This window comes from Canis lupus, chromosome 31 (assembly GCF_011100685.1).
Source record: "Canis lupus familiaris isolate Mischka breed German Shepherd chromosome 31, alternate assembly UU_Cfam_GSD_1.0, whole genome shotgun sequence".
NCBI lineage: Eukaryota > Metazoa > Chordata > Mammalia > Carnivora > Canidae > Canis > Canis lupus.
Window position 1 is genome coordinate 37531237 of NC_049252.1, and position 27925 is coordinate 37559161.

General features: G+C 54.1%; 2 protein-coding genes and 1 long non-coding RNA gene across 8 annotated transcripts in view; 1 reads left to right on the forward strand and 2 right to left on the reverse strand.

Moving 5' to 3' along the window:
- HSF2BP (heat shock transcription factor 2 binding protein) overlaps window positions 1-2964 on the reverse strand; it is a 101712-nt gene extending 98748 nt beyond the window's left edge. Inside the window, exons 1-3 of one of the 2 annotated variants that reach the window (XM_038581595.1) lie at window positions 2873-2964; window positions 1202-1328; window positions 18-168 (exon numbers count right to left, since the gene is read on the reverse strand). In XM_038581595.1, the coding sequence (XP_038437523.1) occupies window positions 18-168; window positions 1202-1222 (172 nt within the window). In that variant the 5' untranslated portion in view covers window positions 1223-1328; window positions 2873-2964. Of the gene's footprint in view, window positions 1-17; window positions 169-1010; window positions 1134-1201; window positions 1329-2872 lie in introns of those variants that run through there. The other variant, XM_038581594.1, reaches the window with a different exon arrangement.
- Window positions 2965-3044: 80 nt separating this feature from the next.
- Window positions 3045-27816, forward strand: RRP1B (ribosomal RNA processing 1B). 5 transcript variants are annotated; one of them, XM_038581596.1, is made up of 16 exons: window positions 3045-3237; window positions 10982-11064; window positions 12662-12719; window positions 14139-14224; window positions 14598-14659; window positions 14936-15155; window positions 15776-15840; window positions 16295-16476; window positions 18045-18136; window positions 18753-18850; window positions 19734-19753; window positions 20305-20436; window positions 20865-21529; window positions 23152-23304; window positions 24255-24318; window positions 25102-27816. In XM_038581596.1, exons 1-16 carry the CDS (start codon window positions 3108-3110, stop codon window positions 25293-25295), a joined length of 2304 nt encoding a protein of 767 aa, XP_038437524.1. In that variant the 5' UTR covers window positions 3045-3107; the 3' UTR covers window positions 25296-27816. The 5 variants fall into 5 exon arrangements, with proteins under 5 accessions (XP_038437524.1, XP_038437525.1, XP_038437526.1 ...); XM_038581597.1 differs by having other exon boundaries at window positions 20308-20436; XM_038581598.1 differs by having other exon boundaries at window positions 15026-15155.
- LOC119867083 lies at window positions 7952-9009 on the reverse strand. Its single transcript, XR_005382455.1, has 3 exons — window positions 8780-9009; window positions 8719-8744; window positions 7952-8237 (listed from the first exon to the last, which is right to left on the reverse strand). It is a non-coding gene; the product is annotated as an uncharacterized LOC119867083 (long non-coding RNA).
- Window positions 27817-27925: the final 109 nt, after the last annotated feature.

The window sequence follows — 27925 nt, forward strand, 5'->3', positions numbered from 1 at the left end:
CTGCAAGTCAGACTCACTTTTCTCTACAATCTTCAATTTCTGGAAGCTTTCCAGCACCTCCCCATTCAGGATCCGAGGTAAGAAGTCCCGGATCTGCATGACTTCAGTGGTCAGCCGCTCGAGGTCCTTCTTCCGGACTTTAACGAATTCCTCTTTAGTCCCCACGTGCTAAAAGGAGGAGCAGATTTTCCCATTATTACCGTCTTTCCGGACGACTGCTGCCCAAGTCGGCTGGCTTCCTTCCTTGGACACCTCCTGCTCACAAAGCTTTCAGAAGCTCCTCGTTACCCATCCTGCCCTCTGCTCCGCACACTTCAAAGGGGGAGCCAGTGTCTCCCTTCCCATCCACATGCCAGCCCCCCCCCAGCCGAGGCTGAAAATCGGGCAGCTCTCTGGTCCCCCACCCCCGGGGGCTGAGGCCAGCCGGACAAGCTCAGTCCCCCCACCACCAACAACCCCCCCCCAAGGCCGAGGCCAGCCCCGGCTCCGGACAGGCTCTGGTCCCCCACCCCCACACCCCACCTCCATCCCCCGAGAGAGCCGAGGCCACCAGGGCACTCGTTCCCCCACCCCTGGCGGGGGGCCGAGGCTGATGCTCTGGACACGCTCCGGTCCCACCCCCCACCCCACCCCCACCCCCGGAAACCGAGACCTACACCAGCCGGACACGCTCGGGCCCCCCTCACTCTCACCCCCCCACCCCCGGGCCCAGCTGCCCGGCCCTCTGGGAGCGCCCCCCGCACCTCCGCTGTTCCGTTCATCTTCCCCACCCGCCCAGGCCGTGGGGGGGGCAGGCCGGGTGACCGCCTCCGGCCCTCACCGTGAACCGGACACTGCCCGGCTCCGAGCCCGGGTCCCCCCACCTCCCGGGCCCCCGCACAACGCCCCGGGGCCGCACTGTCCCCGCCACGCCCGCTGCCCCCTCCCGGGCCCCCTGCGCGGGTGGGCGCGGCCCGGGCGCTCCGGGGGCACCACGCAGCCAGTCGCCGGGGCCCGGCCTCCCCACTGACCCCGCAGGCCTCCTCGGCGCCGCCCGTCTCGCCCATGGCCGCCCCCGGCTGGTGCGGCCCGGCTCCCGGCTCCCTGCTCCCTGCGGCCCGGCTCCCTGCGGCCCGCTCCGTGCGCCTGCGCGCCGCGCCCTCTGACCCCGCAGGCCCCGCAGGCCCGAAAGCGCGGGAACGCGCAGCAGCGAGGCTCGAACCTCCAGGAGCTGGCGCAGCATCCTCCGCCCGGCGAGCAGCGGTGGGGGCAGCGGTGGGGGCAGCGGTGGGGCTCGGCGAGGTTCCGCGTCGGCTCTGCTGCCTTAACCGGGCTTTTAGACTCGCTGCCTGCAGAGCAGAAGGACAGGGGGATGCAAGGCTGAGCGGCAAGGTAAGCAGTCCCGGGGGCCTTCCCGACCCCGGGGGGCGCTGGGCTAGGGGCGGCGCTCAGCGGAGCCGAGGCTCCTCCGGGGGTCCGCCCGGGATTCGGAGGGCCAGCCCAGCCAGCCGCCTGTAGCCCAGACGACCACCTGCTCGGGAAGATGCCACCTGGTCCATTCACCTGCCCCGCGGGCCGAGCGTGCACCATCGGTGCCACCAGCGCGGTCCAGTGTACTGGGTCCTGCACAACTAAGACCTCGTCTGTTTCTGAGGCCAGCAGGTTGCCAACAACACCCAAGTCCCCCGAATGTTCTCCAGGCAGGAGAGCACACTCGCAAACAACCACTCTAAATCTGTCCCCATGCCAGGACCTGTACCAACCCATTATCCCCTGCATCTGTCTTGTACCTAGCCCCGGCATCCCCTGCACTGGGACCTGACCTCGTCCCTGCCCCTGCCATCCCCTGCACTGGCAATGACCCTGACCCTGCCACCCCTGCACCAGGACCTGACCCTGACCCTGCCATGCCCTGCACTGGCACCTGACCCTGACCCTGCTATCCCCTGACCCAGGACCTGACCCTGACCCCAACCATCCCCTGACCTAGGACCTGACCCTGACCCTGCTGTCCCCTACACCTGACCCTGACCCTGACCCTGCCATGCCCTGCACCGGGACCTGGCCTTGACCCTGCCACCCCTGCGCCAGGACCTGACCCTGACCCTGCCATGCCCTGCACTGGCACCTGACCCTGACCCTGCTATCCCCTGACCCAGGACCTGACCCTGACCCTGCCATCCCCTGCGCCAGGACCTGACCCTGACCCTGCCATGCCCTGCACTGGCACCTGACCCTGACCCTGCCATCCCCTGACCCAGGACCTGACCCTGACCCTGCTATCCCCTGACCCAGAACCTGACCCTGACCCTGCCACCCCTGCACCAGGACCTGACCCTGACCCTGCCATGCCCTGCACTGGCACCTGACCCTGACCCTGCCATCCCCTGACCCAGGACCTGACCCTGACCCCAACCATCCCCTGACCTAGGACCTGACCCTGGCCCTGCCATCCTCTGCACCGGAACCTGACCCTGACCCTGACCCTGACATGCCCTGCACCGGGACCTGGCCTTGACCCTGCCACCCCTGCGCCAGGACCTGACCCTGACCCTGCCGTCCTCTGCCCCGGGACCTGACCCTGACCCTGACCCTGACCTGCCCTGCACCGGGACCTACCCCTGACCCCAAGCATCCTCTGCACTGGGATCTGCCCCGGGCCCCGACACTGGGGCGCTCGGGGGCGCTGGCTCCGAGGGCAGCGGGGGCTCAGCCCCGGCCCCTCAGGGCGCCCCTAACGGGGCTGTCCCCAGCATCCCGCCCGCAGCCCCCAGCCCCCAGCCCAGCACGCGGACGCCGAGGCTCGGCGGGTGGCCGCCCGGCGCACGGAGCTCCCGCGGAGCGGGCCTGGAGGCGCGGGGCCTCCTCCAGGCGAGACCCGGCGCTCGCTAACCTCGCCGCCAAACGCCGGCTGCGGCGACGCCCGCCAGCCGAGGCCGAACCGCCGCGGGCCGCCCTCGCCCCCGGGACGCGCTGCGAGCGGCGGCGCCCGGCGCCTCTGTGACGCCATCAGCGCGCGCGCCGCCCCGGCCCCGCCCCGCCGCCTTCTGCGCAGGCGCGGCCCCGAGCTGCTCGGCGGCGGCGGGAGGCTGCGGCGGCGGGCGGCGGGGGATGGTCCAGCGGGCGCGATGGCCCCCGCCATGCAGCCGGCCGAGCTGCAGTTCGCCCAGCGGCTGGCGTCTCACGAGAAGGGCATCCGGGACCGCGCGGTGAAGAAGCTGCGCCAGTACATCAGCGTGAAGACGCAGAGGGAGACAGGTGGGCGCCGGGCGGGCAGCGGCGCACATGGCGGCGGGGGGGGGGGGGGGGGCTGCCCGCGGGGGTTTGCGCCGCGCTCGCCCGGACGAGGGGGCGGGAGGGGGCGGGCGGACGGACGGACGGACGGACCCGACCTCCGGGGGGCGCCGGGGGGCCGGGGGGCTCGGAGAGGTCCAGAGGGCGGGGAGGGGATGGGGAGCGGGTCCGGGAAGGCCTCTGCGGTGGCGAGCGGAGCGGGAGCGGCTGCGGGAGCGGCTGCGGGTGCAGGAGCGGGAGCGGCTGCGGGTGCGGGAGCGGGTGCGGGGCCGCGCTGCGCTCCAGGCCGTCGGGGCTGCAGCCCGAAGCTCACGGGCCCCGACATGCGGTGCAGCCCCCGGGGGTGCGGACCACCGCCCACGGCGCAGGCTCTGCGCTGCGCTCGGATTCATTTTGACGTGTTGACTGCTAACACTACTGCCTTGAGAGTCTACTGGACAGAACAGGTATTGGGACACCCCCACCCCCACCCCGGTGGCCCAGGGCGTGACCCCGGGGTCCTGGGATCCAGCCCCGCATGGGCTCCCCCGCAGGGAGCCTGCTTCTCCCTCCACGTCTCTGCCTTTCTCACGAATAAGTAAATAACCTAAAAGAAAGAAAGGACAGGCGTTATCTGTCTCTGTACTGACTTTCTCAGTTCGTTTGGTCTTTGAGGAGAGATGGAAAAGGACCACCCCGGGGGAAAAAGAAAATACAGTTCTGTGGGACGTGCCCCAGAAAGGAGGGAAGACCAGATTTCTGACTTCAGTTCTGCTTAGGGATCTCGCGGAGAGGCGACGTTTATTATCACAGCTTCGGGTCCCCGAGTGCTCGAGTTGCGGGAGCAGACCTGGCTGCTCCCAGCGCAGATAGGATGCACGGACGAGGCGCTTCCACCTGGGTGTCCCTCGTGGGCACCCCAGACTCGAATGCCCCAACGTGATTCATTCTCCTCCTCCCTAAAACCTGTTCTCTCTTGCTTCACTTTTGCCGCCTGTGTTCTCTCATCTTAGGTGCTAGCTCCCGCCATCCCCTCAAAGCCAGGCTGGACGCACCATAATGTCCTGGATGGCTCTTCCCGGTCTTCTCCTCCACCCCTCATCCATGGTCTCTTGCTGCTTCTGCCTGTTTCATCTGCTGAGTTACTCTGCCCTCACCGTTTATCTCATCTAGACTCTGAACTTGCTTATTTCCTAGCCAATCTCTTTAAGTCCATTTGACCCTCTATTGAACCTCTCGTCCACAAACCAGCCCGGGTCATTTTCTAAAAACGGTTCTGATCACGTCACCACCTTCTTGGATTTCCAGGTCTGCAGGCAATGGTCTGTCCTCCCTTCTCTTGCCACTTCGGCCCCTACGTGATGCTTTGTGCTGACTCTTGGTATACATGCATCGTTTCTCTCCTCTCCGCCTTTGCTTCTCTTGCGCACTCCTAGCATTCAGTTCAACATCACTTCCTCCAAAGTGCCTTCCCTACCATCTCACACCACCCCTCCAGGATTCCAAAATATCCAGTGTGTGTCTGTCATGGCACTTAGCTGTGTGGCTTCTTCGTTCTCTGTTACTGTATCACTCTTCCCCAAACAGTGTAAACTTCCGTCTGTCTGCTTAGCTGGAAGTGGGAGCACATCCAGGCATACCGGGCTTGCCTCCACACAAGAACACAAGAAAGGCCAGATGCAGTACATATGGGCTGAAATGGCCAAACAGAGCTTGATGAGCGGGCCCAGGATCTGCAGGGACATGGGCATGAGGCCACTGGGTCTGCACCAGTGCCCCCAGGTCCTGTTTGGTCAGTGCCCATCATGCCAAGAGAGACTATCTTGTTCACCACCACGCCCACGTTGCGTAGAGTATGCTGGGCCTCTGAAGAAGGAACTGCATGGTGAATGTCACAGACGGTGACAGGGAGGTATAATAAGCCGGGCTTCTGCCGCCACTGTCCCCCGTGGACCTGAAATGCAAGTTGGGGAGTAACTTGACCTGACGTGTGTGTCTCCTTGACAGGCTCACGGTTTGTTGTGTTTTGTTTCGTGTGTAGTAAAGGAAATCTGAAATCTTAGTCTTACTGGTATGAAGAACTGCCCACCAGCAACATAAATAGTTTTGTGGGGGTTTGTTTTTTTGTTTTAAGTGATCTTGGGGCACATGGGTGACTCTATCGGTTGAGTGTCTGACTCTTGATCTCCCCTCAGGTCTCAAACTTAGAGTCATGAGTTCAAGCCCCACCCTGGGCTCCACACTAGGCATGGAGCTTACTTAATAAAAAATTTAGGGACGCCTGGGTGGCTCAGCGGTTGAGCGTTTGCCTTGGGCTCAGGGCATGATCCCAGGATCTGGGTTCAAGTCTCACATCAGGCTCCCTGCATGGAGCCTGCTTCTCCCTCTGCCTATATCTCTGTCTCTCTCTCTGTCTGTTTCTATGAATAAATAAATAAAATCTTTTAAAAAAAATTAAAAAAAAATAATCTCTACGACCAACATGGGGCTGGAACTCACGATCCCAAGATCAGGAGGCAGATGCTCCACTGACTGGGGCAGCCAGGAACCCCAGAAGCTTTGTAAACAAATTGGGAACTTTTGTAGTGCTTAAAGCAGCTAAATGATGCTCTGGGGTGTTGTAACTTCACACAGAGCACGTACAGAATGATCGCTATCTATGGTTTTACCCATGAGAGCTCATTTGTACCGTTCATTCACGTCTTCAGCAAACACAGAGCACCTACTGTGTGCTCTTACTATTGTTGGCACTGAGAATAATAGAGCAGGGAATGAAAAACAGACACACACACACCCCCCGGCTTTATTGATTCTGCAACTGTAAACATGTAACATCTGCAGAAACTGGGATGGATCTTAAAATCAACCTTGTGCCCTCTTGCTCTCATTTGGTGGCACGTAAGAGAACCGTACATCTTACGGCTGATGGGGCTTCAGATTCAGTATTGGAGGAAGTATTTCTTCATACTAACAGGCTTAGGGGTCCCTGGCCCCTTGTAGGTAGAATAGATGAGAGCTGCAGGTGTTTTGACTGACCAGGTGTGGACTCACCCCAACCTAAAATGCTCCTGAGCTCATTTCATCCCGAGAGTAGCGGTCAGGGTTTTCTCATTTCACAGTTTGTTGAAATTTACTCTGCCCATGTCTCACTTCATGTTCGCCTCATTTGCTGTGAAATAACTAAACCTATATTGTTGCCAGAAACCTGGTGGCATTGGTTTAGGAAGTCAACCCCAAGAAGACAGAAAAGCCCCTGAGGGCTGAACCTGCTTCAGATACATCCTTCACCCTCAGAGTGAGAGGAAATTAAATGAGCATTTCTCTGTTTCGCTTTAAAGCCTTCAAAAATGGGTACGTTAGGCCCCCAGTGATGGAATGAGTAAGTCATGGGATGAAAGGTACAGTCGTGTAGAGAATATAGGCCATGGTAGTGTAACAGTGTCGTGTGGGTGACACATGGTAGCTCCACTTGTGGTGAGCACCTGACACTGATGTAACACTGAGTGTCGGCTGTAAGTCAATTTACAAAAAATGGGGGGTGCCTGGGGCTGTCAGTGGAGCCAGGGATTCGATCCTGGGGTAGTGAGTTTGAGCCCCATGAGGGTAGAAAGTACTTAATAAAAGTTCTAAATTTATTTTTTTAAGTCTTAAATAAAAACTAAATTCCTGGGCAAAAACAAGTGATTTTTATACATATATTGAAAATAAGTGTTTTAAAAGGGGAGAGAGCTTCAGCAGCCTGTGGGTGGAGAACACAAGACAATCATATTACCTACCAATAGCACTGAAAAGCGCTTTACTCTTACAAAGTGCTTCTCGTACATGCCTTTAATTTTGACTGTGACCCTAAACCGTACACATATCATAGGTGAGAGAACAGGGCCAGGGGCTAGCTGATGGTTTTCTACATAGCACGGCTAACAAGTAGCGAGCTGGGGCCTGGCCATGGGTTTGTGTCCTCTGCACTCTGCTGCCTCGCTTAGGAAGAAGCAATCTGTTTTCACACCTGACCCCCTTTCCTGCGCACTGCCTAGGAGCTACTGTCACCCTGTGACTGTTGAAATCCATAGTTTTCCATTACATAAACCTCTCTAGCATACATATCCTTTGCACCTTTGCCCATTACAGGTGTGGGGTAACCACAGATACTCGGTATGTCACAGTATCACTTAGAGTTGGCGTGACACACTAGTGCTCTTAGAACCATCTGGAAATATACGCTGTGCTGCTTTTAAGTGAAAAGTGCCAGAACGTGGAATGTGTAGAACCCACGACGCTATCTAGGTTACACACACACAGCTAATGTGTCTGTGTGTGTCTGTACCATATGTAAGCATTATGTCAAAGCACAGGACAGATCTGGAAAGATGCCCAAGTGCCCCTAAGCCAGACCAGTTTGTTGTGTTTTGTTTTGTTTTTTTTAGATTTTATTTATTTATTCATGAGACACACACGGAGAGAGAGGCAGAGACACAGGCAGAGGGAGAAGCAGGCCCCATGCAGGGAGCCCAACGTGGGACTCGATCCCGGGATTCCAGGATCACACCCTGGGCTGAAGGCGGTGCTAAACCGCTGAGCCACCCAGGCTGCCCAGCCAGACCAGTTTTTTTTTGTTTTTTGTTTTTTTTTTCAAATTTTTATTTATTTATGATAGTCACACAGAGAGAGAGAGAGAGGCAGAGACACAGGCAGAGGGAGAAGCAGGCTCCATGCACCGGGAGCCCGACGTGGGATTCGATCCCGGGTCTCCAGGATCGCGCCCTGGGCCAAAGGCAGGCGCCAAACCGCTGCACCACCCAGGGTTCCCCCAGACCAGTTTTAAGGGGGAAAACCAAAGCACAGCTTCATGAAGGAGCTCAGCTGATGGCACCAAACTTTTTCTCCATGGCAAACCTGGCTCCTCTAGATGGGCTCCCTTCTCACACAGGCTCCCCAGCAGCTGGTGAGGTGGCCGAGTGCAGGTGCACACTACGTCCTCTTCAAGCCTGCTGGCGAGAGCAAGAGCCTCTGAGTTGGGGTCATCTGTCCAGCCTTGCAGCAGCCCTGTAGCTGAGGGAATTCATGCGTATTCGACATAAGCGCAGCTTGCTGGCTCCCCTTTCTCTGGGCCGAGCCCCACGCAGACCACTGTCTCCCTCCCCGAGCCCTGCCTGGAAGGGGGGAGCGCTGGAGGGGGCCGCAGACCCCGGGACTGCCCAGCTCCAGGCCTTAACACAGGAAACAGCGTCATCCAATCCTGTTTGCTGTTAAGTTGGCCGGCGTTCTGGTTTTCTAGTTTCATTATGAAGAGCTTTCTACACAAACAGAAGAACGAAAACGGCCCTTGGTAACACCTTAGTGACCTTGTGCAGTACTTTTTACCTTTCAGATAAATAGAGTACTCAGTACTCCGCTTCAGGACCAGTTAGTACCTGCCTGGTCTGTCCCATCTGTCCACATCCACCTCCCACTGACATCTCCACGCACCTCATTATGGAGCTCCAGAAGACAGGCTCTTTTTAACATCACCACAGTACCATTATCGTACCTTTTTTTAAAGTTGCTTCATGTGAAATAACTAATCCGTTGAGTTTTCCCATCATTTTGTGAATTTGTCTGTGACACATCAGAATCCAAGCAAGAGGCAGCCGTTGCATTCAGTTGGTCTGGCTGCCGTTCCTATCTTTTCCCTTTGCTGTTTACTTGTTGCTGGAACGGGCCATTTGCCCTGGTGACTGTATCCCGTGGTCTCACCTGACATATTCCTCTGTCCCCTGTGTTTCCCCACAAACTGGTTAATAGTCAGATTTGACGTGTCAGTTGGTTTTGGTTTTTGTAAGAATACTTAGCAGGTGGTGCTGTGGTCTTCCGATTGATAGGTGACTCTGCGAGCTAAGGTGGATCAGTAGGTTCGGGTGTTACCGACATCTGATTTATCCATTCTAAGTTCCCCCCGTATATTTTTCATCTGATGTTTTCCCAGCCAGCCAAGGGTGATCCTTGCCCTGCCCACTAATTCAGTAGTCTTATTTTTTTTAAGATTTTATTTATTCATGAGAGCCACACAGACACAGGCAGAGGGAAAAGCAGACTCCTCTCAGGGAGCCTGATGCTGGACTCGATTCTGGGACCGGGATCGTGCTCAGAGCCGAAGGCAGATGCTCAACCACTGAGCCACCCAGGCGTCCCTAATTCTTCATTAGTCTTAGCATGATTGAATATAAACACAGGTCACTTTGACAAAGTTATTGTGGTCCTGATTGCAGTTGTCTCAGCTCCAGGGAAATTTATCACTCACTGTAGCTGTGCTAGCAATAGCTAGGCCCCCAAGGTGTGGCTTATAACAAGGTGCCCGAGGGTCGGGGGAGCCAGTTGCCATGCCATGAGGTTTGCCCGACTCTTAAAGGAAATGTATTTTAATAAATTTTACTCTTTAGCATACCGGTTTTAAGTAGAAACTAACTATCAAAATGCACCGTAATAAAATTGTTGATATTTTCATATCAGGTCTTTGGTAACTTGGAAGTCAATACCTATATACCTCTAAAGGTTCACTCTCACTCTGAATACACTAAACTTCAATACATCAAAAAGGATCTGTTTGCCACCTTTTAATTATTTTTGGTATATTGAAATTACATTGATGCCCAGTGTATACGTACTTGTATGCATTCACCTAGTTTGTCCTTCTTTGATATTCCAAACCATTTTTCCTAGTACCCCCTAATGAAGTATTAACACAGACCATTTGTAACATGCACCAAGACTCAAGGGTTGTTTGTTCTCCATCGACTTGGAAACTCCAAGAATGTATACTCACCTGGCTTTTGAGATCCCATATGTTACTCAGCAATTATGACATCTGGGGTCTGCCCAGGAGCTAAAAGGCTGTGTATGACTTGTGGCTTAGTCGGAGGTAGTACAGGGCTTAAAAAGGAGTCCAAACGAGGCTAACCAAGGTGATGTCACTTAAAACAAAGCTAATGTTGCCCAGGAAATGAAAACTATAACCAGGAGGGAAAGAAATCCAGATATAGCCAAGTTTGACTTCTTGCCAGGATCTTTAAAACAATATCTTTGCAAGGGCACCTGGGTGGCTCAGTTAGTTAAGCATCTGCTCAGGCTGTGATCTCAGGGTCCTGGGATCAAGCCCTGCATCAGGCTCCCTGCTCAGTGGGGAGTCTGCTTCTCCCTCTGTCCTTCCCCCTGGCTCATGCTCTCTCTGTCGCACACTCTTTTTCTCAAATAAATAAAATCTCTAAAAAGCTGTGGGAGGTTATCTTTGTAAAAATATCTCAAAGCTCTGCCAGTTTCCCCAGGGCCAGTTGTATGGGACTTAAGCAAATCCTGTATCTTTTGTAGGATTTGCAATTTCATTTTGTAAGAATAATGCAAATGTTGGTATGCAGAGTGATATGCTAGATTTGGCAGAGAGGAGCACACAGAGGGAGCTATTTTTATAAATGACTACCTCATTAATAATTTTGTAATGACATGTACTTCCTTACACTCCTCAGATGGTGAGGACACACCACCACTACCACCTGCCCCATAGATGATAAAACTACGTGATCTATATGTGTTTATTTTGTACCACCAAGGAAGTGTATGCTTCAAATTAAAAAAAAAAAAAGTGGGTGAGAGAATGAAGATGTTTGTGGTGTTGTTCCTGTCACGTGGTAGTTCTAGACCCTGCGACAGGATATGTGAGGACTCTAAAGTAAGATGTCTGTGCTGTTTTGTCCTCTAGGAGGTTTCAGTCAAGAAGAACTTCTAAAAATATGGAAAGGGCTCTTCTACTGCATGTGGGTGCAGGACGAACCCCTCCTACAGGTAACATACAGTTCCCTTTGTCAGACGACTGGTGCTTTGGCCCAGATGGATAAAAAGGGCTTGCTCGTTTTATGTGTCTGTCTCCTGTGCACGTAAAGAAATTGAAGTCGCTGCTCAGGGCTCAGTTGCCCGCCTCTTGTCCATCAGAAAGGGATATACAGTGGCCAAGCAGAGAAGTTATCTTTTCAGATAACGAAGAAGAGGCATAAAATAGAAGTTTCTTGTTTCTCTGTCATATTTTCATAGGTTGGTTCCGTGGAAGGTTTTACATATTTTGAAGCTTCTGTTTAGTATGTTATTATTTGTGGTCAGTAATGTCATGGCTCTAGTCAAAGAGCCTGTGAGCACCGGGCTCCGAGCCTACCTCTGGCATGATCTGAACGGGTGCCGTGACTGGGCAGTCACCCTGCTGAGGGTCGGGAGCCTAGTAGAGCAAGCAGTGGACCTGCCTCTGACAACCTCTACCCTTAGAGTCAATGGGAGACTTGGCACAGATGTGCATGTGCTTCTAGACCCATCTGCCGAGCATGCTGAACCCCACCACCAAAACAATTTAAGAAAATGACTTTCGCTGTCTACAGAGTTTTGTTCTAGTGCATGAAAGCAAACCTGCCAATGTCGAAGTGGAGAGTAAGCCTTGAGGAACGCTATTTGAAGCCCTTCGATACGTAAAAGATTATAGATTTTACTTGTCTGGATTTTGGTGTGCAACTTTACCACTTTCCCCAAGCCATGTAATAGCCTGCTTTGATTTATTGCTTTTACTTCACTGAACATATTTTGAGTAGGACAGCAGGGCAAAATATTTTTAAGTTACATTCAAAAGTAACAAACCAAACGACAGCTTTAGTGGAGGAAGAAAACAGATGAACAGGAGCATCATTTTCATTTAAAATGGGTGAGGAAGACGTGAGCCCAGGTAAAGTAAATGCAAGTCATACCAAGGATGGCTGTTCTTTTTTTATGTCACTTGTGAACAGGATTCTATTGACACTTCCCAGGGCAGGTCTCTTCTTAGACCCAGACCACCAAATTCTCCCCACCAGTGATCTTGCTGCATTGTAGCAGGACTTATTCTTCACATGGCCCTTTTGCCCTGGACAGAGCCTGGATGGGTGCCATTGACCTTCGCTTCTGGCCCACCCCCTGCACACACACCCCCCATCGCAGCCTGGCTCCAAGCGAGTGAGCCTAGGATGGGACTTTCTGGTTCCACACACACCCCTGAGGAGTGACAGTCCCCACATCTAACCACCAGGGATCCCCTTGCATCTGTATGCCAGAATTTGGTGGCTTAGGGTAGGATGTCCACGTCAGTTACGTTTTTTTTTTCCCAGCTATGTACTTTTAAAGCCAAGAATTGACAGTTTATTTCTGTAGGTCATTTGAACTGAAACTAGAGATACTATCTTAAACCTACAGCGTGATCCTCGGAGGCATTATTACATTGGCACAATAGTCCACTGAGATTGGGAGTTTCGCATTTGCTAAAATCTAAACAGTGATGTAACAAGAGGCCCAGACCCCAGCAGATGCTGTGACGTCCAGTGCTGCCGCATAATAACCCTGCTGTCTCTCCCCGACCCCACCTTTGCAGGAGGAGCTAGCGAACACTATTTCCCAACTCGTCCACGTTGTTAACAACTCAGAGGCCCGTAAGTCCTGATGTTTTCATAACTTTCAGAACTTCCTCATTCATCAGCTTGGGTAACTTGCATAGGAAACTAGGCAATATTGTTTGTTCTTCCTTCAGAGTTTCCTCTTTCCAGGGGGCTTGTTGAACTTGTGCCCAGGGCTGCCAGGGTGTAGATGTCGGGCGACAGACCTTCCCTGTGAGAAAGCCCTGAAGAGCTTAGATGTTGACCCCAAAAGAGGGCCAATGAAAGAGGCATATTGTGCAGTATTGTGTGACCTCTGTAAGATTTCAAAAATAAATGGATATATATATGTATACATTTTTTAAAGAAATGAAAATCTCCTGAGTCTCCACATTCTGAGTTGCTTTAATAAAACTCAGAGGTGGGACGCCTGGGTGGCTCAGTGGTTGGGCATCTGCCTTCAGCCCAGGGTGTGATGCTGGAGTCCTGGAATCGAGTCCCATATTGGGCTTCTTGCATGGAGCCTGTTTCTCCTGTCTCTGCCTCTCTGTGTCTCTCATGAGTAAATAAATCATTTTTAAAAATAAAAATAAAACTCAGAGGCTGGGCATGCATATGCCACTGTTTGCTGTCACCTCTGGGTACCAGGACATCCTGAAGACTGGAGCCACATAAGGGCATCACTGGTAGTAAGCCATAAAGTAAGCCAAAAAACAAAGGGAGAAAATGAATTATTTCTGAGACATTCAGGTTTTGATTGTGCTGACAAAGGAAAAAAAAGACAGCAGATTTGGTTGGATTTGCTTGGCGCTCTTCGGAGCAGAGCCATCCCACTGGCCTTCGAAACCCCAGTGGCTCTGTGGTTCAGCCGGGTCCCAGCTGACCCATAATGAGCAGAATTCTACCCATGGAATATTATCTAGGTTTTCAGATATCAAGAAAGAATTGTGCAAAAAGAAGTAAAACCAAAAAATCCAACAGTTATTTTTGGATGGAAAAGTGGTAGATTCGTGGCTCAGAAGAGAAAAATGGAATGTTTTATTAGAGCTCAACCAGCTGACATGGAACATGAAACAAAAAGCTGAGTTTCTATGCGGATCATCCAAGTGTTCATCAAAATTAATGGCTTTGGATTGATTGTTAGGTGTAGGTGGGCGGAAAGGGCCCATGGATGTGGCTCAGAGAATTTTTGATTTTAATAGAAACAAGGCTTTGCAGTGGATAAAGAAAAATGCTTCATAGAGCATTACAGTTGAATATCAAGATATTATCAGCCTTCCTGTTATAATAGGCTTTTGTGGGAATGGAAAATAAATTACTGAGCATATTTAATTATGGACCAAATTTTCTAGCTGCCAAAAAATTCTTGGAAAAAAGTAAACAATAATCCTAGTTTGTTTCCCTTTGTTACTTTCTTGCTTTATGGCAATATGTGAATCTGAAAACCAAGTATTCAAAAGCTTTTGTTCACTGCAGAACACCTGTTCATTCAAACCTTTTGGCAAACAATGAATCGAGAGTGGAAGGGGATAGACCGGCTGCGCCTGGGCAAATATTATATGGTAAGATCTGAAGGCCCTTCCCCCAGTGTGCTTTCGAAGCCTGTAAAGGAAGGATGTTGAGCTTCTTGAGAGCAGTGGGAGGGCTTATCTGTGAAGCAGAGCAAGCCCCAGGCTTAGTGTGGCAAGAGGTAGCGGGATCACGGGACGGTGTTCGACTAGGTCTCGCAGGCCGCTCTGTTTTCTCTTTCAGCTGCTGGGGGTGAGTCTGGGGATCCTTAGTTAACACTTCCTGGTGAAAAGTTCAATGAGATGACTGTGACTGTGTTTTCACTTTGGAGACGCAGGCTGTAACCAATTTCGTTGGTCTCTTCACTCTGCTGACTGACCGGCATTTCTTACTTTCCCTTTGGTAACAAAAGTTGTCTATCTTTAGCTGATCCGCCTGGTCCTGAGGCAGTCCTTTGAAGTTCTCAAGCGACATGGCTGGGAAGAAAGGTTGGTAAAGTATTGGGGTAAGCATTTGGTGGCTTTAAAATGTTGAAAGGGATAGTGTGACTTTCAAGCGTTCCAGTTAGCGAGCTAGTAGGAGTGGCGTGATTTCTGCCTTCCCCTCCGTCGACTGAGACGCAGAACCTCCTTAGGCGTGAAGAACACGAAGCCCAGGAGAGGCTCCTGAGGGCGTGGGGGCACATGCGCGTTTCTACCGATTCCAGGGATTGCTTTTCCCTCATAGCACGTTCTCAGCCTTGCACTGTTTGTTACGCATTGTAGCACAAGAACAGACGTGACTGTTTTCTTTGGGGGAAGAGGGAAGAGCTGGCATGCTGCAGTTAATAGGACCGCGTGTGTTGTTTTCTTCAGCCGAATCAAGCTCTTCCTGGATGTCTTGATGAAAGAAATCCTGCATCCTGAGAGCCAGTCTCCTAATGGAGTGAAGTTCCACTTCATTGATATTTATCTGGATGAACTATCCAAAGTGGGAGGGAAAGAGGTAAGAAGCAGTGAGACATCAGGCCCGGGGTGTAATGAGACCACAGCGGACCTGACCGGGGACTCTGGTTCTCTGCATGTTCCTGGAGCTGGGGAGAAAACGCTGTGGTCAGCACCGGCCTTACCAGCAACAGGAGCAACATAAATTGGCTCACCCTGTCTTTTGACAAATCCTTCCCCATCTGGGAATGTGTCCTAAGCAGCTAATAGGACACGTGAACAAAGATTGTGAGCTAAGGATGTTCTTGAAGTCCTGCTTATAAAACAATTGAAAGCAACTGACACAGTCCAATAGTTAACACAAGGACACGCTCACCATAATGATTTTTTGTTATTTCATCTTACAGTTTCTGACAATATCTCTGTCGATTGAACCTGTCTCTAGATCAGGGAATGCAGAACAGCATGGGTTAGTGGGGTGGTTTTCTCTGGTCATTGCACTTTGATGCCCATGTGGCTGGAAGATGGCCATGAGCTGGCTCCGAGCATCTGGGCAGTTCACGCAGAGTGCGTTTTCAGCATTGACAAAGGTGTTTCCCTGATCTAACCCTATGTGAAAAATGTGAACGGCTCCTTTTTCTAGGACATACAAAAAAATTTTGTTTTGTTCCTAAATTTCAGCTTTTGGCAGATCAGAATCTCCAATTTATTGATCCATTCTGCAAAATTGCTGCCAAAACTAAGGAGTAAGTGAATCCCATGCTTGTTTTTCTCTACTTCATTTGGTCCTTAATTGTGGGTACTGGTGTTAAATTGTTGAGAGGCTTGATGCAAGACACCTGTGATAGTTTAGCCAAACCCCAGAACAGCTGAACTTTGAATTTCTGTTAGCAAGACTTGTGATGCTTTGAGTCCTACCTGTGCTCTGCTGGCTTGACCACAGACCTTCAGGAGACACACCCCCCCCCACAGTCGCAGTTCTGTCTGCCTTCAGCACGTGGCGCTCCACTGGCTCTGCACAGCCACAGCCGGCTGGCGTGGGAGTGTGGTCAGGAGAGCCAACACTGTGGGCCGGGCAATGGGTCACATTGGGCCCTGGGGAGGCTAGAGTGGGCCGTGCACCATGTGCCCCATCACCTCTGCTAAATGACCAGGTCTTCTGTTGTCATCACCTTCTCTCTGCTGTACTTCTACCCCCAGCCAGACATTGGTACAGACTATAGCTAGGGGTGTGCTGGAAGTCATCGTAGACCAGTCTCCTTTCGGACCGGAAGAGACCCTCGAGGAACAGAAAGCCCAAGGGGAGGAGAACGAGTTCTCCGAAGATGAGATGCCTGAAAACGAGGTGGCATGGAGAAAACCAGTCAGTAAAAAGAAGCCTGGTAAGAGGATTCCCTTGAACAGTCTGTCTTTTTAGATAAAATTCTCCTCAGGTGAACACTTTAGTACATACATTGGAGTCTCACTGAGATAACCTAAGACCTCATCAAAGGGAGCCCTGCCATGAGCTCCCCGAGAAGGGAAGCCAAGGGGCGCTGACACACGGGAGCCCTCCGCGGCGTGCATGTGCTGCCTCCCAGGGTCACGGGAGTCCCTCTAGGGTTTCACTTTACCATTGCTCTTGCCTTGGCTTTTGTTTATTTTTGTTGTTTGGATTTTTGATGTATTTAAACATCCTGATGTGGACTTGTATCTCCAAGAGGGTCCTTGGTGCTCACGTGGCGAACACACGCTTATTTCCATAGCGCTGCCTCCTGATCTCTGGGTCCCTCTTTGGGTAACACCCGCTGTGGGCTGCGATGGCCGGGGCCAGTCTTAGCCCGCAGGGACTGCATGTGGAGCCCACATTTCCAGTTGCAGACCCCTCCCACTCCAGCAGTGGTTTACAGCATTTCAGGGCTCAGCATTAGGTAAACGTTCAGGTCCGGGTGTGCGCATGCTTTTAAAATGTCACACAGACGTTAAAAAGCAAAGATTTCAAAAGTTAGTGGCCAGGGGAAATTTAATTAAACATTTTTTTATAACAAGACCCAAAAGTCTATGGAGCCTGGTTTGGTATGTGCCTTCAAAAATCTGGAAGGATATCAAAATGTTAATAGTTGGCTGCATGAAGCAGAGTTAATGGGTGACTTCTGCTTTGTACTTCTGTCCTAAATTTTCTACAGCAATCATGTGTTATTCCTTAATTGGAAAAATAATTCTTTTCAAAAGAAGAAAATCTTTGATCTTAAATTCAGTGTAGATGAATTAACCAGCTGCCCTTGAGCAGGTTTCATGCAGTCGTGGGGGCCGTCCCCGCTCCCTCCTGCGCGCCCGGCCTTTGTCTCAACCAGCCACCCTCTCCCAGCTCCTTTTGTCGTGCTTGTGGCCCTGGACCCGCACATGCATGCAGGGCTCTGCTGCGTCTTCTCGAGGCTGTGCCCAGAGGCCCCACCACTAACAAGCAGATAAAATTTGAAAAGTTGTGAGTTTTCCTTGGTAGTTTTATCTGCTTCTTCATGGGCATTAGTGCTCTTTGAATTATTTTCTAAGTGTTAATAGTTGCATTAGCATTAACTTGTGTCTGCTGCGGCAGCCCCCTGAGACGTGAGTGTGTTATCTGCATAGATTTCTACCCCCGGCCTCAAGTTTTCCTGAAACCGGGGACAGACTCCTGAGTGAGCTCTGCTCCGCTCTCCCGGCCTCCAGCCCAGGGCCTCCCGTCCCCCGCCGCCAGTGTTAACGGAAGGCAAAGCTCGCCGGAGGGCGCTGAGGGCAGCAGAGGTCTTGTCTGTGATGCAATTAAAAGGCAAAATGTGTGATTTCTGTGGGATTTATTTTAACAAAACTGCTTTGGAAGATGACAAATGTATTTGCAGGGGTTTTCTGTTTGAAGAGACACTGAGACAGTGGCTCCTCTGGAAGTAGTGACTGTGTTTAAAGAGCTCTGTCTCTGTGTGTGTTTTGATAGCACTGGGCAAGCAGCACTGCAGAGAGGACGGGGTCCACGGCGACGGGGAGAGAGGCGGTGGGCGCCTGGAGGACGCTGGGCCCCTGCTCCAGGTTGGTAGAACAGACTGGCTGTGGAGTGGCCTGGCTAAGTGGGAATTAGGGTCAGAGTGCGTTATCCCCAGGCCCGCGGCTCCCGTCGTCTTTAATCCCTTTGCTCGCTGACGTCACTTCCTTACGATGAGCTTACTGGAGGCACATTTAAACGTGACAGAGAAAAGGAAAAAAAAAAAAAAAAAAACGTGAGTTATGAAAGCTGTCAGTCTTCATCCCGGCGTGCGCTGTTAGGATCCATGCGCTCCCTACGACAAAGGCAGCTCAGCGCTTTTCCAGTAAAGGTGACTGTGTTACCAAGCACAGGTCGGCTTCTAGATCACACTTCCAGAGAGCCACACCCAGGCCAACTCTGTGCTGTGTTCTACCACAGTTTTTCTTTAAAGAAAGAATAAACAGGATGGATGAAGAATAGCATCCCCCAAGAACAAATAGAACAGGCTTCTCAGAGATCGCACTGAACCTTTGGTCGCTGAGTCTCAGCACTCCCTTGTTCCACCGGCCTGCTGCCGAATGCGCCTGGGAGCCCACACCGCTGGTTGCCGTCACCTGTGGAAGTGACTTTCTAAGTCAGTGTGGCTTGGCTGCGGGCTTACGTTTTGTTGTTCTCACGCAGTTCGACTACAAGGCTGTTGCGGACCGGCTCCTGGAGATCACCAACAGGAAAAACATCCCACCCTTCAACAGGAAGCGTCTCTCCAAACTCATCAAAAAGTAAGTGGCTGTGGGCGCAGTCTGTGGACTCTCGCAGTGGAGGCTGTGTCCCCGGCCCTCATCACGTCTAGCCATAGCCTGGGCGTGCACACAGCAGCAGGAAAGTTTCGTGGAACAGCTGCTCCCCTACCCACACGTGTATGCTTCACATGCCCCTAAGAGTTCAACTCTGGCCACCGCGTCCTCGTGGGGCAGCAGCAGCACATCAGTAACGGCCGTTCGTACCGCCAGCGATTGCCGCGTAAGGGTGCCACTGAGTGGTGTCGGCTCCCTCACCTCCCACTGTGGTCACGCCCGTGCCGGTCTGCCACACCAGTCATTGAGTGCAGAGCACCCTGGCTTCTCGTGGTTGGTGACCAGAAACTGAACACCCACTGTGTTCAGTGTCAAGTGTCCGAGCACTTGACATAAGTTAGTTCCTGTGAGGAGAAGCCCTGCAAGGCTTTTCTAATGTCCCACCTCACTGATGGCTCAGCCAGGGCACGAGGCTTGCCCGAGGTCCCTGCTGGCAGGTGACAGAGCTGAACTGGACCTTCTGTTGGCTCCCCTGGTGCTCTGCCCCCCCACCCAGCACTGGTGCTTCTCCACCAGGTGAGCAGAGAGGACAGTGGGACATAAGCAGAGACATGGGCTGCTTTGGCCTTGAGAAAAGTTTTAATTTCTTCTGTTACACATGAACGAACCACAGTGGACTCTCTAGATCACCACGTCCCACGTCCTCGAGGGCAATGCGTCCTTCACATCACACCACCGTTAGCCTCTCCTCCTAGAAGGAAAAGAAAGTGAACACACACCCAAGTAGCACATCTGAAAACTGGTATGTGTGTGTTTACAGAACACAGAAAGAAGAGGTTTTTTCAGGGACTTTTATTCTCTGTTTCAGGTTCCAGGATCTTTCTGAAGGTGAGGGCATCAGGATTACAGCTGGTGATGTTACATGAACATGGCCCAACTGAGGCACTTACAGCAAATACTGACAAACAGGATTAAGAGACATTGGGAACATAAGACAGCCTTTACCTGTGAAGGCCGTCAGCTGGGCAGAGCTTGTGGGAGGCCTCTGCGCCAGGGAAGGGGGTAGACTGGGCTGAGGGGTCATCGTCGGTTTTAGGAAGATACCAGTTTGATTCTTTAGGAAGAAAAGAGTTGACATCTCAGGCTCCCTTTCCTTTGCCGTCATGGTCAGGTGTGCCCCAAGGGAAAAGCTGTTGTCCATAGCCAGGGACATGTGAGCAAGCCAGCACACCCTGCTCCCCATGTACGCCTGTGGGCTGCTGAGCCCCAGGGGGCATGCTGTCAGGGTGTCCCCCATGGGGTGCAGTTCCTGCATCCACCACAGATTTGGGTTGGGAAGGTAGCGAGGTTGCAGAAGTCAGGGTGGAGAATGCCGGTGTGAGGTGGGGACAGAGTCGTGGCATCTCAGGAAGCTGACTGGATGCGGCTTTGGTGTCCAGCAGGCAGTATATCTCAGCTCAGTTTTGCCGAGGACATTTCTGCTGATGAAGAGGAGCAAACCCTCAACCGAGGAAGACACAAGAAAAAAGGAAATAAACTTTTAGAGAAAACCGAGCTGGAAAAAGAGAGAGGTGAGCCTCCAAGCTCCACGTGGGTGAGGGAGGAGGAGGGCGCCTCTGCACTGCTGGGAGGCTGGGCACAGGGCTTCCGGGGTCAGGGCAGAGCCAGAGCCTGAGCCTCAGCTCGGGTTGCTGAGGAGGAAGGATTCTCACCCGCAGCCTCCCTGTTTCCTCCTGGGGCCACCTTCAGCAGGTGAGGGTGTAGCGGCTGCTACACAGACTGCGCCCTCTGGAGCAAGTGTGGTGTGTCTGCCCTGCAGCTGTGGTTTTCACGGGCCTGGAGATGCATAGTCCTGAGCGTGGCTGTAGTTCCGTCTCTGTGGGAACCGGCATCGGGAGGGTCTGGTCCCAGCTGGGCAGGGAAAGGACGGCACCTGACGACAGAGCCAGCGGTCAGCCCCATGTCAGGCACTCCCTCATGGGCCTGGGTTTCTTTCTAGGAAACAAGTTCTTTCTTACTGAGGAAGAGGAGGGTGAAGCCAGTGTTCAGAAGAGGAAAAGGAAGAAGAAGAAGAAGAACCACCTCCAGCCTGAACATTTAGGGTCGAGCGCTGAAGCCATGCCCCCAGAACAGAATGGAGGTGGCGAGCCAGAGGCCGGTGCGAGCAGAGCCCCGAGGACGCCAGCAGCAGAGCCCAGGCCGGCAGCCACCCCAGGCCCCCAGGAACAGGGCGGCGCGGGGCCCCCCACAGCCCACAGCAGGAAGAAACGGCCCAAGAAGAAGAGCTCCAGGGTCCAGGCCGGGAGCACGGAGTCCACAGCACTGCCGCCCCTGGAGGACGCGGCTCCTGGCGGCCCCTGCAGCGCCCGTGCTCAGGACCTGGCTCCGCGAGCCACCCCCGCCGGCGGGGCCCCGGTCCCGAAGAGGAAGCGGAAACTCGGAGCCCTCCCGGTCAACGGCAGCGGTCCCCCCGCACTGGCCTGGCCCCCGCCTCCGGGCGGGAGGCTGAAGAGAAAGAAGGCGGAGCACGGCAGCCCCGACGTGCACAGCCCGTCCAGTCAGAAAACTGCCATCTTGAAAAAGAGGAAGAAGGTGAAGGAGACGTCTGACTTGGCAGCACGTGGCGCGGTGTTGGAGTCCGAGGCCACGCTCAGGCAGGCTCTGGTAAGCCAGCCCCCTGGGGGGCGGCAGGGCGAGGCCAGAGCTCCAGGCCGAGGGGCGGCCCTGGTTTATAACAGCCTGGACCAGGAGGAAATAAACAGGTGCCTCTTCTTGGGGGCCGGGACTGTCGTCCTGGACCCCCCACCCTGCCAGGCTGCTCCCTGGGGGCTGCAGAGGGCCGGCAGGAAGCCTGGGAGTGTCCCCCAGCTGAGGCCCCCTGCAGTATGCACAGGCAGGCAGGTGTCCCCGTCAGACGCTGCTCTGGTGTTCCTTCATCAATGCGCCCGCGGCCAACCTTTGGCCCTTTGAGGGCCAAATTTCTTCTCCTTTTCGCTTATTTTTTTAAAGAAAAGCTTGTCTGTGCTTACACATCTAGAGTCAATTAAGCAAGGAGTGGGCTGTGGATCTGCTTCCCATGTCGCCTGTGGCCCTGTGGCGTGTCTGTACCAGTGTCAGCAAACCGTTCGACTGTGACGCAGAGGCACGCTGGTGGTGAGGGCTGGCCCAGGCAGCCTTCCCTCCTCAGCAGCGGCAGCAGTACTTACAAAACCTCATGACCCCAGGGCGCCCGGTATTTGCTCCCCAGCCCTTCCCAAACGGGCCTGCTGACCACGTCCAGCACCCGCTCGGGCAGACATATGGGTAACGGGCACCCGTGTGCGCTCAGCCAAGTGCTCATCCCAAGCTGATGGTGTCTCTGAGTGGTTGAGTCCGCTTGTGACCAGGAAAGGTCTCAGCTGGGGAAGCACCCGGAGCTCTCCCCTGGGCTCCAGGAAGCCTGTTGTAACCTTAGACCTTCCCCGAGCACCTCTGCGGCAGGTACCACTTCCCTTGGGCCTCCACGCCCGTTCATTTGGTGCCCTGTCTTCACTAAGCATCGGGAAATCTCCGCGTGTCATTTCTCAGGCTCAGCAACCTTCCTTGGCGTTGGAACTATTGCTCATAAGCCGCAGGGTCAAGGGAGCTTTTCCTCCCAAAGGGTCTGGTGTCTCTCGCTGGTGGGTGAAGGCGTGTGAGAGAGGCCTCCTGGGTCCACCCCTCGCTCACACCACCCGGGGGGGGGGGGGGGGGCTCCTGGGGGAAGGCCTCAGCTTCTAGGCCAGGAACGCCAGGACCTTGCAGAATCCAGCCGTGTGACGTTAACTATATCGGGCTTCCAGACCCTGGGACCCCAGAACCAGAGCAGGGGCCTTGCTGGGGGCTGCAGGCAGCTGTAAAACCCCCGGTGAGGGTCCTTTATCTCCCCACAGTGGACCTGCAGGTCCTAAGGGCGTGCTCACTCTCTTGCACCACCAAACTTCTTGGTGGACGATGAGGTCTTTGGTCAGAAATGAGAAAGTGCGTTCAATTATTTAACAAGTGGTCTTTGAAAAGCAGAAATCTTCAGGAGCCCTAGGCTTGAAGATCCATGAAAGTGGTTCTTGTGGCTAAAAAGCTAGGAACCCTGTGGCCCTGTTGGCGTGGTGCCGCGTGCCTGAGGTCTGCGCCCTGCCGTGTCCAGGAGGTGTTTGCAGACCCGGGGGGGGGGGGGGTGTCTGAGCCAGAGACGCTGTGGCCCATGGGCCCCACATGGCCTCCCTGCACACACGTGTGACCTCCCCTCTCCTCACCCCTCCCTCGTGCAGGGAGACGGGGGCGCCTTAAGCCCCTCGAAGAAGCAGCAGCTGAGGACGGAGAACGACTTTGTGAGGTTCGACACTGCCTTCTTACCAAAGCCGCTGTTCTTCAGAAAAGCCAAGAGCAGCGCCACTGCCACTTCTGCACACCCTGCCCTGCAGGTTCGTGACCCCACCGCCACCCTCCTGACCCCGACCACGCCGCCTGCGTGTGCCAGGCCTCTGCTCCTGCCCGCGGCCTGCAGGTTCCTGTCGAGGGAGCCCTGGTCTGCCGCACTGGGGGCCCCTGGGGCCAGGTGGCTCTGGGGCTCTCACCGCCTCCTGGTAGCACAGGCTCGTCTCTCGGTGATCTGGGCCGGCCTGAGGGGTTGGTCCACGGGAATCGAGAGTGCAGCGCGTGATGCCTCATCTTAGTATCCCCGGGGGTGGTCAGGGTGGGGGAAGGAGCAGGCGCTGCCCCGGGCGCCCATGGGGGGTACAGGGTGAGGCGCAGACTGAGGCTGACAGGGCCTGCCGCCAGGAGGGTGCTACTGGGCCACCCTGCCAGGAGGCCACGGGACAGTGGCTGTTTTGAGAAAGGAGGGGGTGCTGCGTAGGTACCTGCTGGAACTAGCAGAGGGACGACTGCTGTGTTAATACACACGCGTGCAGAGTCTCAGACACACTCGCCGATGATGCCACAGACAGATCCGGCTTCTCTTATAAAACGTTTATGGTCTGAAAGCAAGTGGTGCAGGGCAAGGTGACGGGGTTCACATGGAAATGAGGGTGCTTTGTCATATGCAGAGTGCAGCCACATCTGGGAATCTCCCAAATAGGAAACCGCTAATTCTGATGAATTGTTAGATCATCTAGATGAGTGTGTGTGGGCACCGCTGGGAAGCGCATGTGCCGCCCTTGAAGCCAGAGCCCGTCCCGGTGTGTGGGCCCATCGTTCCGTGCACCCGTAAAACTATAAAGCTCCTGGTGAATGGGAGTCCTAGCGTGGAAATGGCGAGCCTTTTCCTGTTACGTTGGGGGGTTCAGGCATCACGGGGTACCCGGTCTTCCTCCCCAGTCCTAACGGACGGCATGGTCGCTGTCTTATTCCCTCTGTTGTCCTCCCTTTGCAGCGAGACAAGATGCCGTCCAGCTCCAAGAAGGTCACTTTCGGGCTGAACAGAAACATGACCGCGGGTGAGTGTGGGGTCAGCCTCCTGCAGGGCTCCTTCCACGGAGGCAGCTCGCGGGGGACACGGGCCCTGACCCGCTCCAGAGTCAGAAGTCCAGAGCCAAGCTGCCAGTGGGGCATCCAGGGCCGGGTGTGGAGGGGTGTCCTTGGGGCCTCTGGAAGGGGTCTGTCTGGCGGGGGATGCGTTGAAAAGCCGTGTCCTCGGGCCTGGGGACCACTGGCAGCCCGCAGCCGAGCTGCATCTGCTAACATTGTGAGCCGCGTACCCAAGAGAAGATGCTTTTAGTATCAGTGCCTTTTGCTTGTTCTGTTTTAACAGAAACCAAGCTTTTTAAAAGGATGTAATGTGTTTAAGATCTGACCTTTCATAGGGCCTACACGTAAACGTACGTGTGAAGGGGGGAGACCGTGGGGGAGTCTGAGGTGCCTCTGGCCTTGCCAGGCCTTGTTTCTGGAGCTGGAGGGAGTGTGGGGAGCAGATCAGCTGGAATGAAAGGCTCTTCCCGCCTGAGCCTCAGGCTCATGCGCATTCCCTCACCCCCCTGCCCGACGCCCCCTCCTATGCCGTCCGTGGACATTTGTTCATTCGTTCTATGGAGCAGGATAGTGAGTCCGTGACCTCTGGAAGCTCGGGGCCTGCTCTCTGCAGGACCTCGTGACCGCACGGGCCTGGCTGGGCTGCCGGCAGTGGGAACGGGGGACGGCACCGACGGGAGACAGCACTGGGGCGCTGGGCAGGCCAGGAATGCTACTCCGCTAACGCGTGGCCTTGCTTTCATCCGGGGCAGAATTCAAGAAGACAGACAAGAGTATCCTGGTCAGTCCCACGGGCCCCTCCCGAGTGGCCTTCAACCCTGAGCAGAGGCCCCTCCACGGAGTGCTAAAGACGCCCACGAGCTCACCCACCAGCACCCCCCTGGGGACCAAGAAGCTGCTGACCACCACGCCAAAGAGAAGGCCAACCGCTATGGACTTCTTCTAGGATAGTAGCAGGGTCCTTTTAGAGACTGTTTTTGTACAGATATTCTATAAATTATAACTTTAAAAAGGTGGGGCCTTTTTTTATTGTTTTATAAATCCCCATAAATTGTATAAACAAGGTTCTGAGTGGGAGCTGCTGCTGCTCCATCCTTCTGTGGGGGCTGTGGGTGTCTGGCTGAAGGTTTTACAACAGACGCTGTTGGCACATGAGCCCCTCAGGTGTGCGAATGACCTCTGTGACCCCCACCGGGGTGGGAGCCTGGAGGTGCCGTCCCCATCCGCAGACTGCAGAGCTGGGGTGCTCGGCGCCGTGCCTGCCATGCCGGGTAGCTTTCCGGTGGCCTTCCTCCCCTGTCTGTAGGTGTCCGGCAGGTGCCTGGCAGGTGCCTGTCACCGGGTCAGCAGGAGGCTCGTAGCCTCTCTCCACGGGCCTGCGGCAGGGGCGAGGAGAGAAGAGCCTCCGCCCTCGGGACGCCTCCTTCCTCCCCTGGGCCTTGTTCCCCTCCTTGTGTTCCTACCTCTCAGGCCAGCCCAAAGTGTCTTCCCTCGTGAGCGCCCCTGGCGGCGCTCACCCGGGACTCCGAGCACACTCCTTCCTCCGGGTCCTGTGCTCCGCCTGCCCTTCTGACCTTTCTCCGTAAGCCTTCGAGCCAGCACCCCGGTGACTGGCGTGCCCAAAAGCAGCTTTCCCGACTTAGACTAAAACTCATTTCTTCAGAGGTGTGGCTGCAGTGTCCGAAAACCTGCGTTCCTGCTGGAAGGTGGAAATCAGCCGTTAAGAATTGTTTGTATTTATTTGTTCGTAGCTACCTTTTATCTGAAATGCTGAAGCTTGCACTTAAGGTTCTTATAGACTTCTGTTAATGACAGACGTTGGTGGCAGGTGCTCAGACATGAGCAGGGGAAGCAGGGACAGAGCGGAGGGAAACCGCACCAGCCCTGAGCCCCCGTGATGGACAGGATGCAGATTCCGAAATCAGGTGGTCACCTCTGGAAGGCCCCTGGAGTTTACGGCGCCGTGTTGAGTTTATGAGATAACAAATCGCACACCTAAAGAAGAGGTCTGCGACGTGGGGCTATGGTGTTGGCACGCAGGTGCTCCGTGCTTCTCCAGCCGACCCTCCACTCGGGATCTCAGGCCTCCTGGACGAAGGCTGCCTCTGCCCCATGCAGGGTCCCCAGCGTCTCCCCAAAACCCAGGCAGCCCCCTTGGCTCCTCCCCACGAGAGGGCCCCAGCACTGCCTCAGTGAGACCAGCCAGCGCCTCGTGACAAGGGAGGCCTGCTGGGATCGCGGGGTTGTATTGATTCGACTTTGGTTTCTTAATCACGTCATCAGGGTGGGGCCCTGCGTGCAAATACCGCCCCTGCAGGGTCAGGTGGACCGGCTGGCGATGGAGGCCCCCCCAGAAAGGAGGGATGAACCTTGTCCTTTTCCTGCTCTGTAATAAAGTTTTGTCATGATTAGTCCACGAGAAGAGAAATAACTAACCCTGAGCTGTCAAATAGTCATTGTACTGAGAAGTCTTATGTACGGGATGGTTTTGTGGTGCTTGCATGGGGTTTATGTGCTGCATTCCGTAAGATACTTAAATCACGTTCAAAACCAAATCTGATAGTGTGAGAGAAGATGAGATTTGAACATTCAAATATTTTTAACTTTTTGTTTTAAAAAAAAAAAAAGTTTCATGATCCTCAGCCAGATTATTTTTGTAACAGTTTTCATTTTAGCTTTAAAGATGGAGCACGTAGTCCAGCGGCGTTAAAGGTGTTTCATCAAGAGGTTCGAGGGCCCGGTGGGTGCGGCCGCCCCCGGGTGCATGCTGGACGCTCTCCACGGAGCACACGCCCGTCCCTGCTCAGAGGCCCCGGAGGAGTGTTAGAGACGCCCCTGCCGCACCGCCGCACCTCTCGATGCCATCCCTCCCTCCCTCCCTCCCTAAATCTGTCCCAACTTACTCCATTTTGTGGGTAAGTTCAGTGGGTTTACTGTGGCTTAATTTTAATGCCTACATTTTGGCAGCAAAGAGAGGAAAAAAAAACTTTTTCTTAATTCACATTATGTATCCACACAACAAGAATGTGTCACACAAAGAAAATGTATTTAGAATACCAGTTTTCTACTCAATGCATGTTCTTTTCTTCAGCAAAGTTGCCAAGGGGACTTGGAGTCCAAAACTGGAAATAACTCACGTTAATGCTGGTGTTCCTACGGTATTTTGTAAAACGGTCATCTTCCCCTGACCCCACACGCCTGGTTAGTTTTGTACAATTTGGTATCACAGTTTATAAACGTACAATCCTTTCTGACTCCTGTTTACCTGAAAGCACAAAGGAGGGTCCGGGAAACCCGGAGGCGATTAGTGTGGGAAGAACATGACACGGAACCCGTCCTCTGATCTGTTCTCTGAACCGCCCTGGCTCTGCCGGCAGGGACGGTGTGCTCACCACCAGCCTGTACGCGCGCCTGCAGAGTGCCTGTCGCGTCAAAGCCAAGTCCAATAAACCAACCCTGCCTTTGCACTCACGTCTGTACCTGATGTTGGCTGTCCGTGCGCATGGAAATACGCCACTGGGGGACAACGGCGCAGGGAGGCAGAGGGTGGCGGCCGGTGGGCCTGACCCCAGGGCT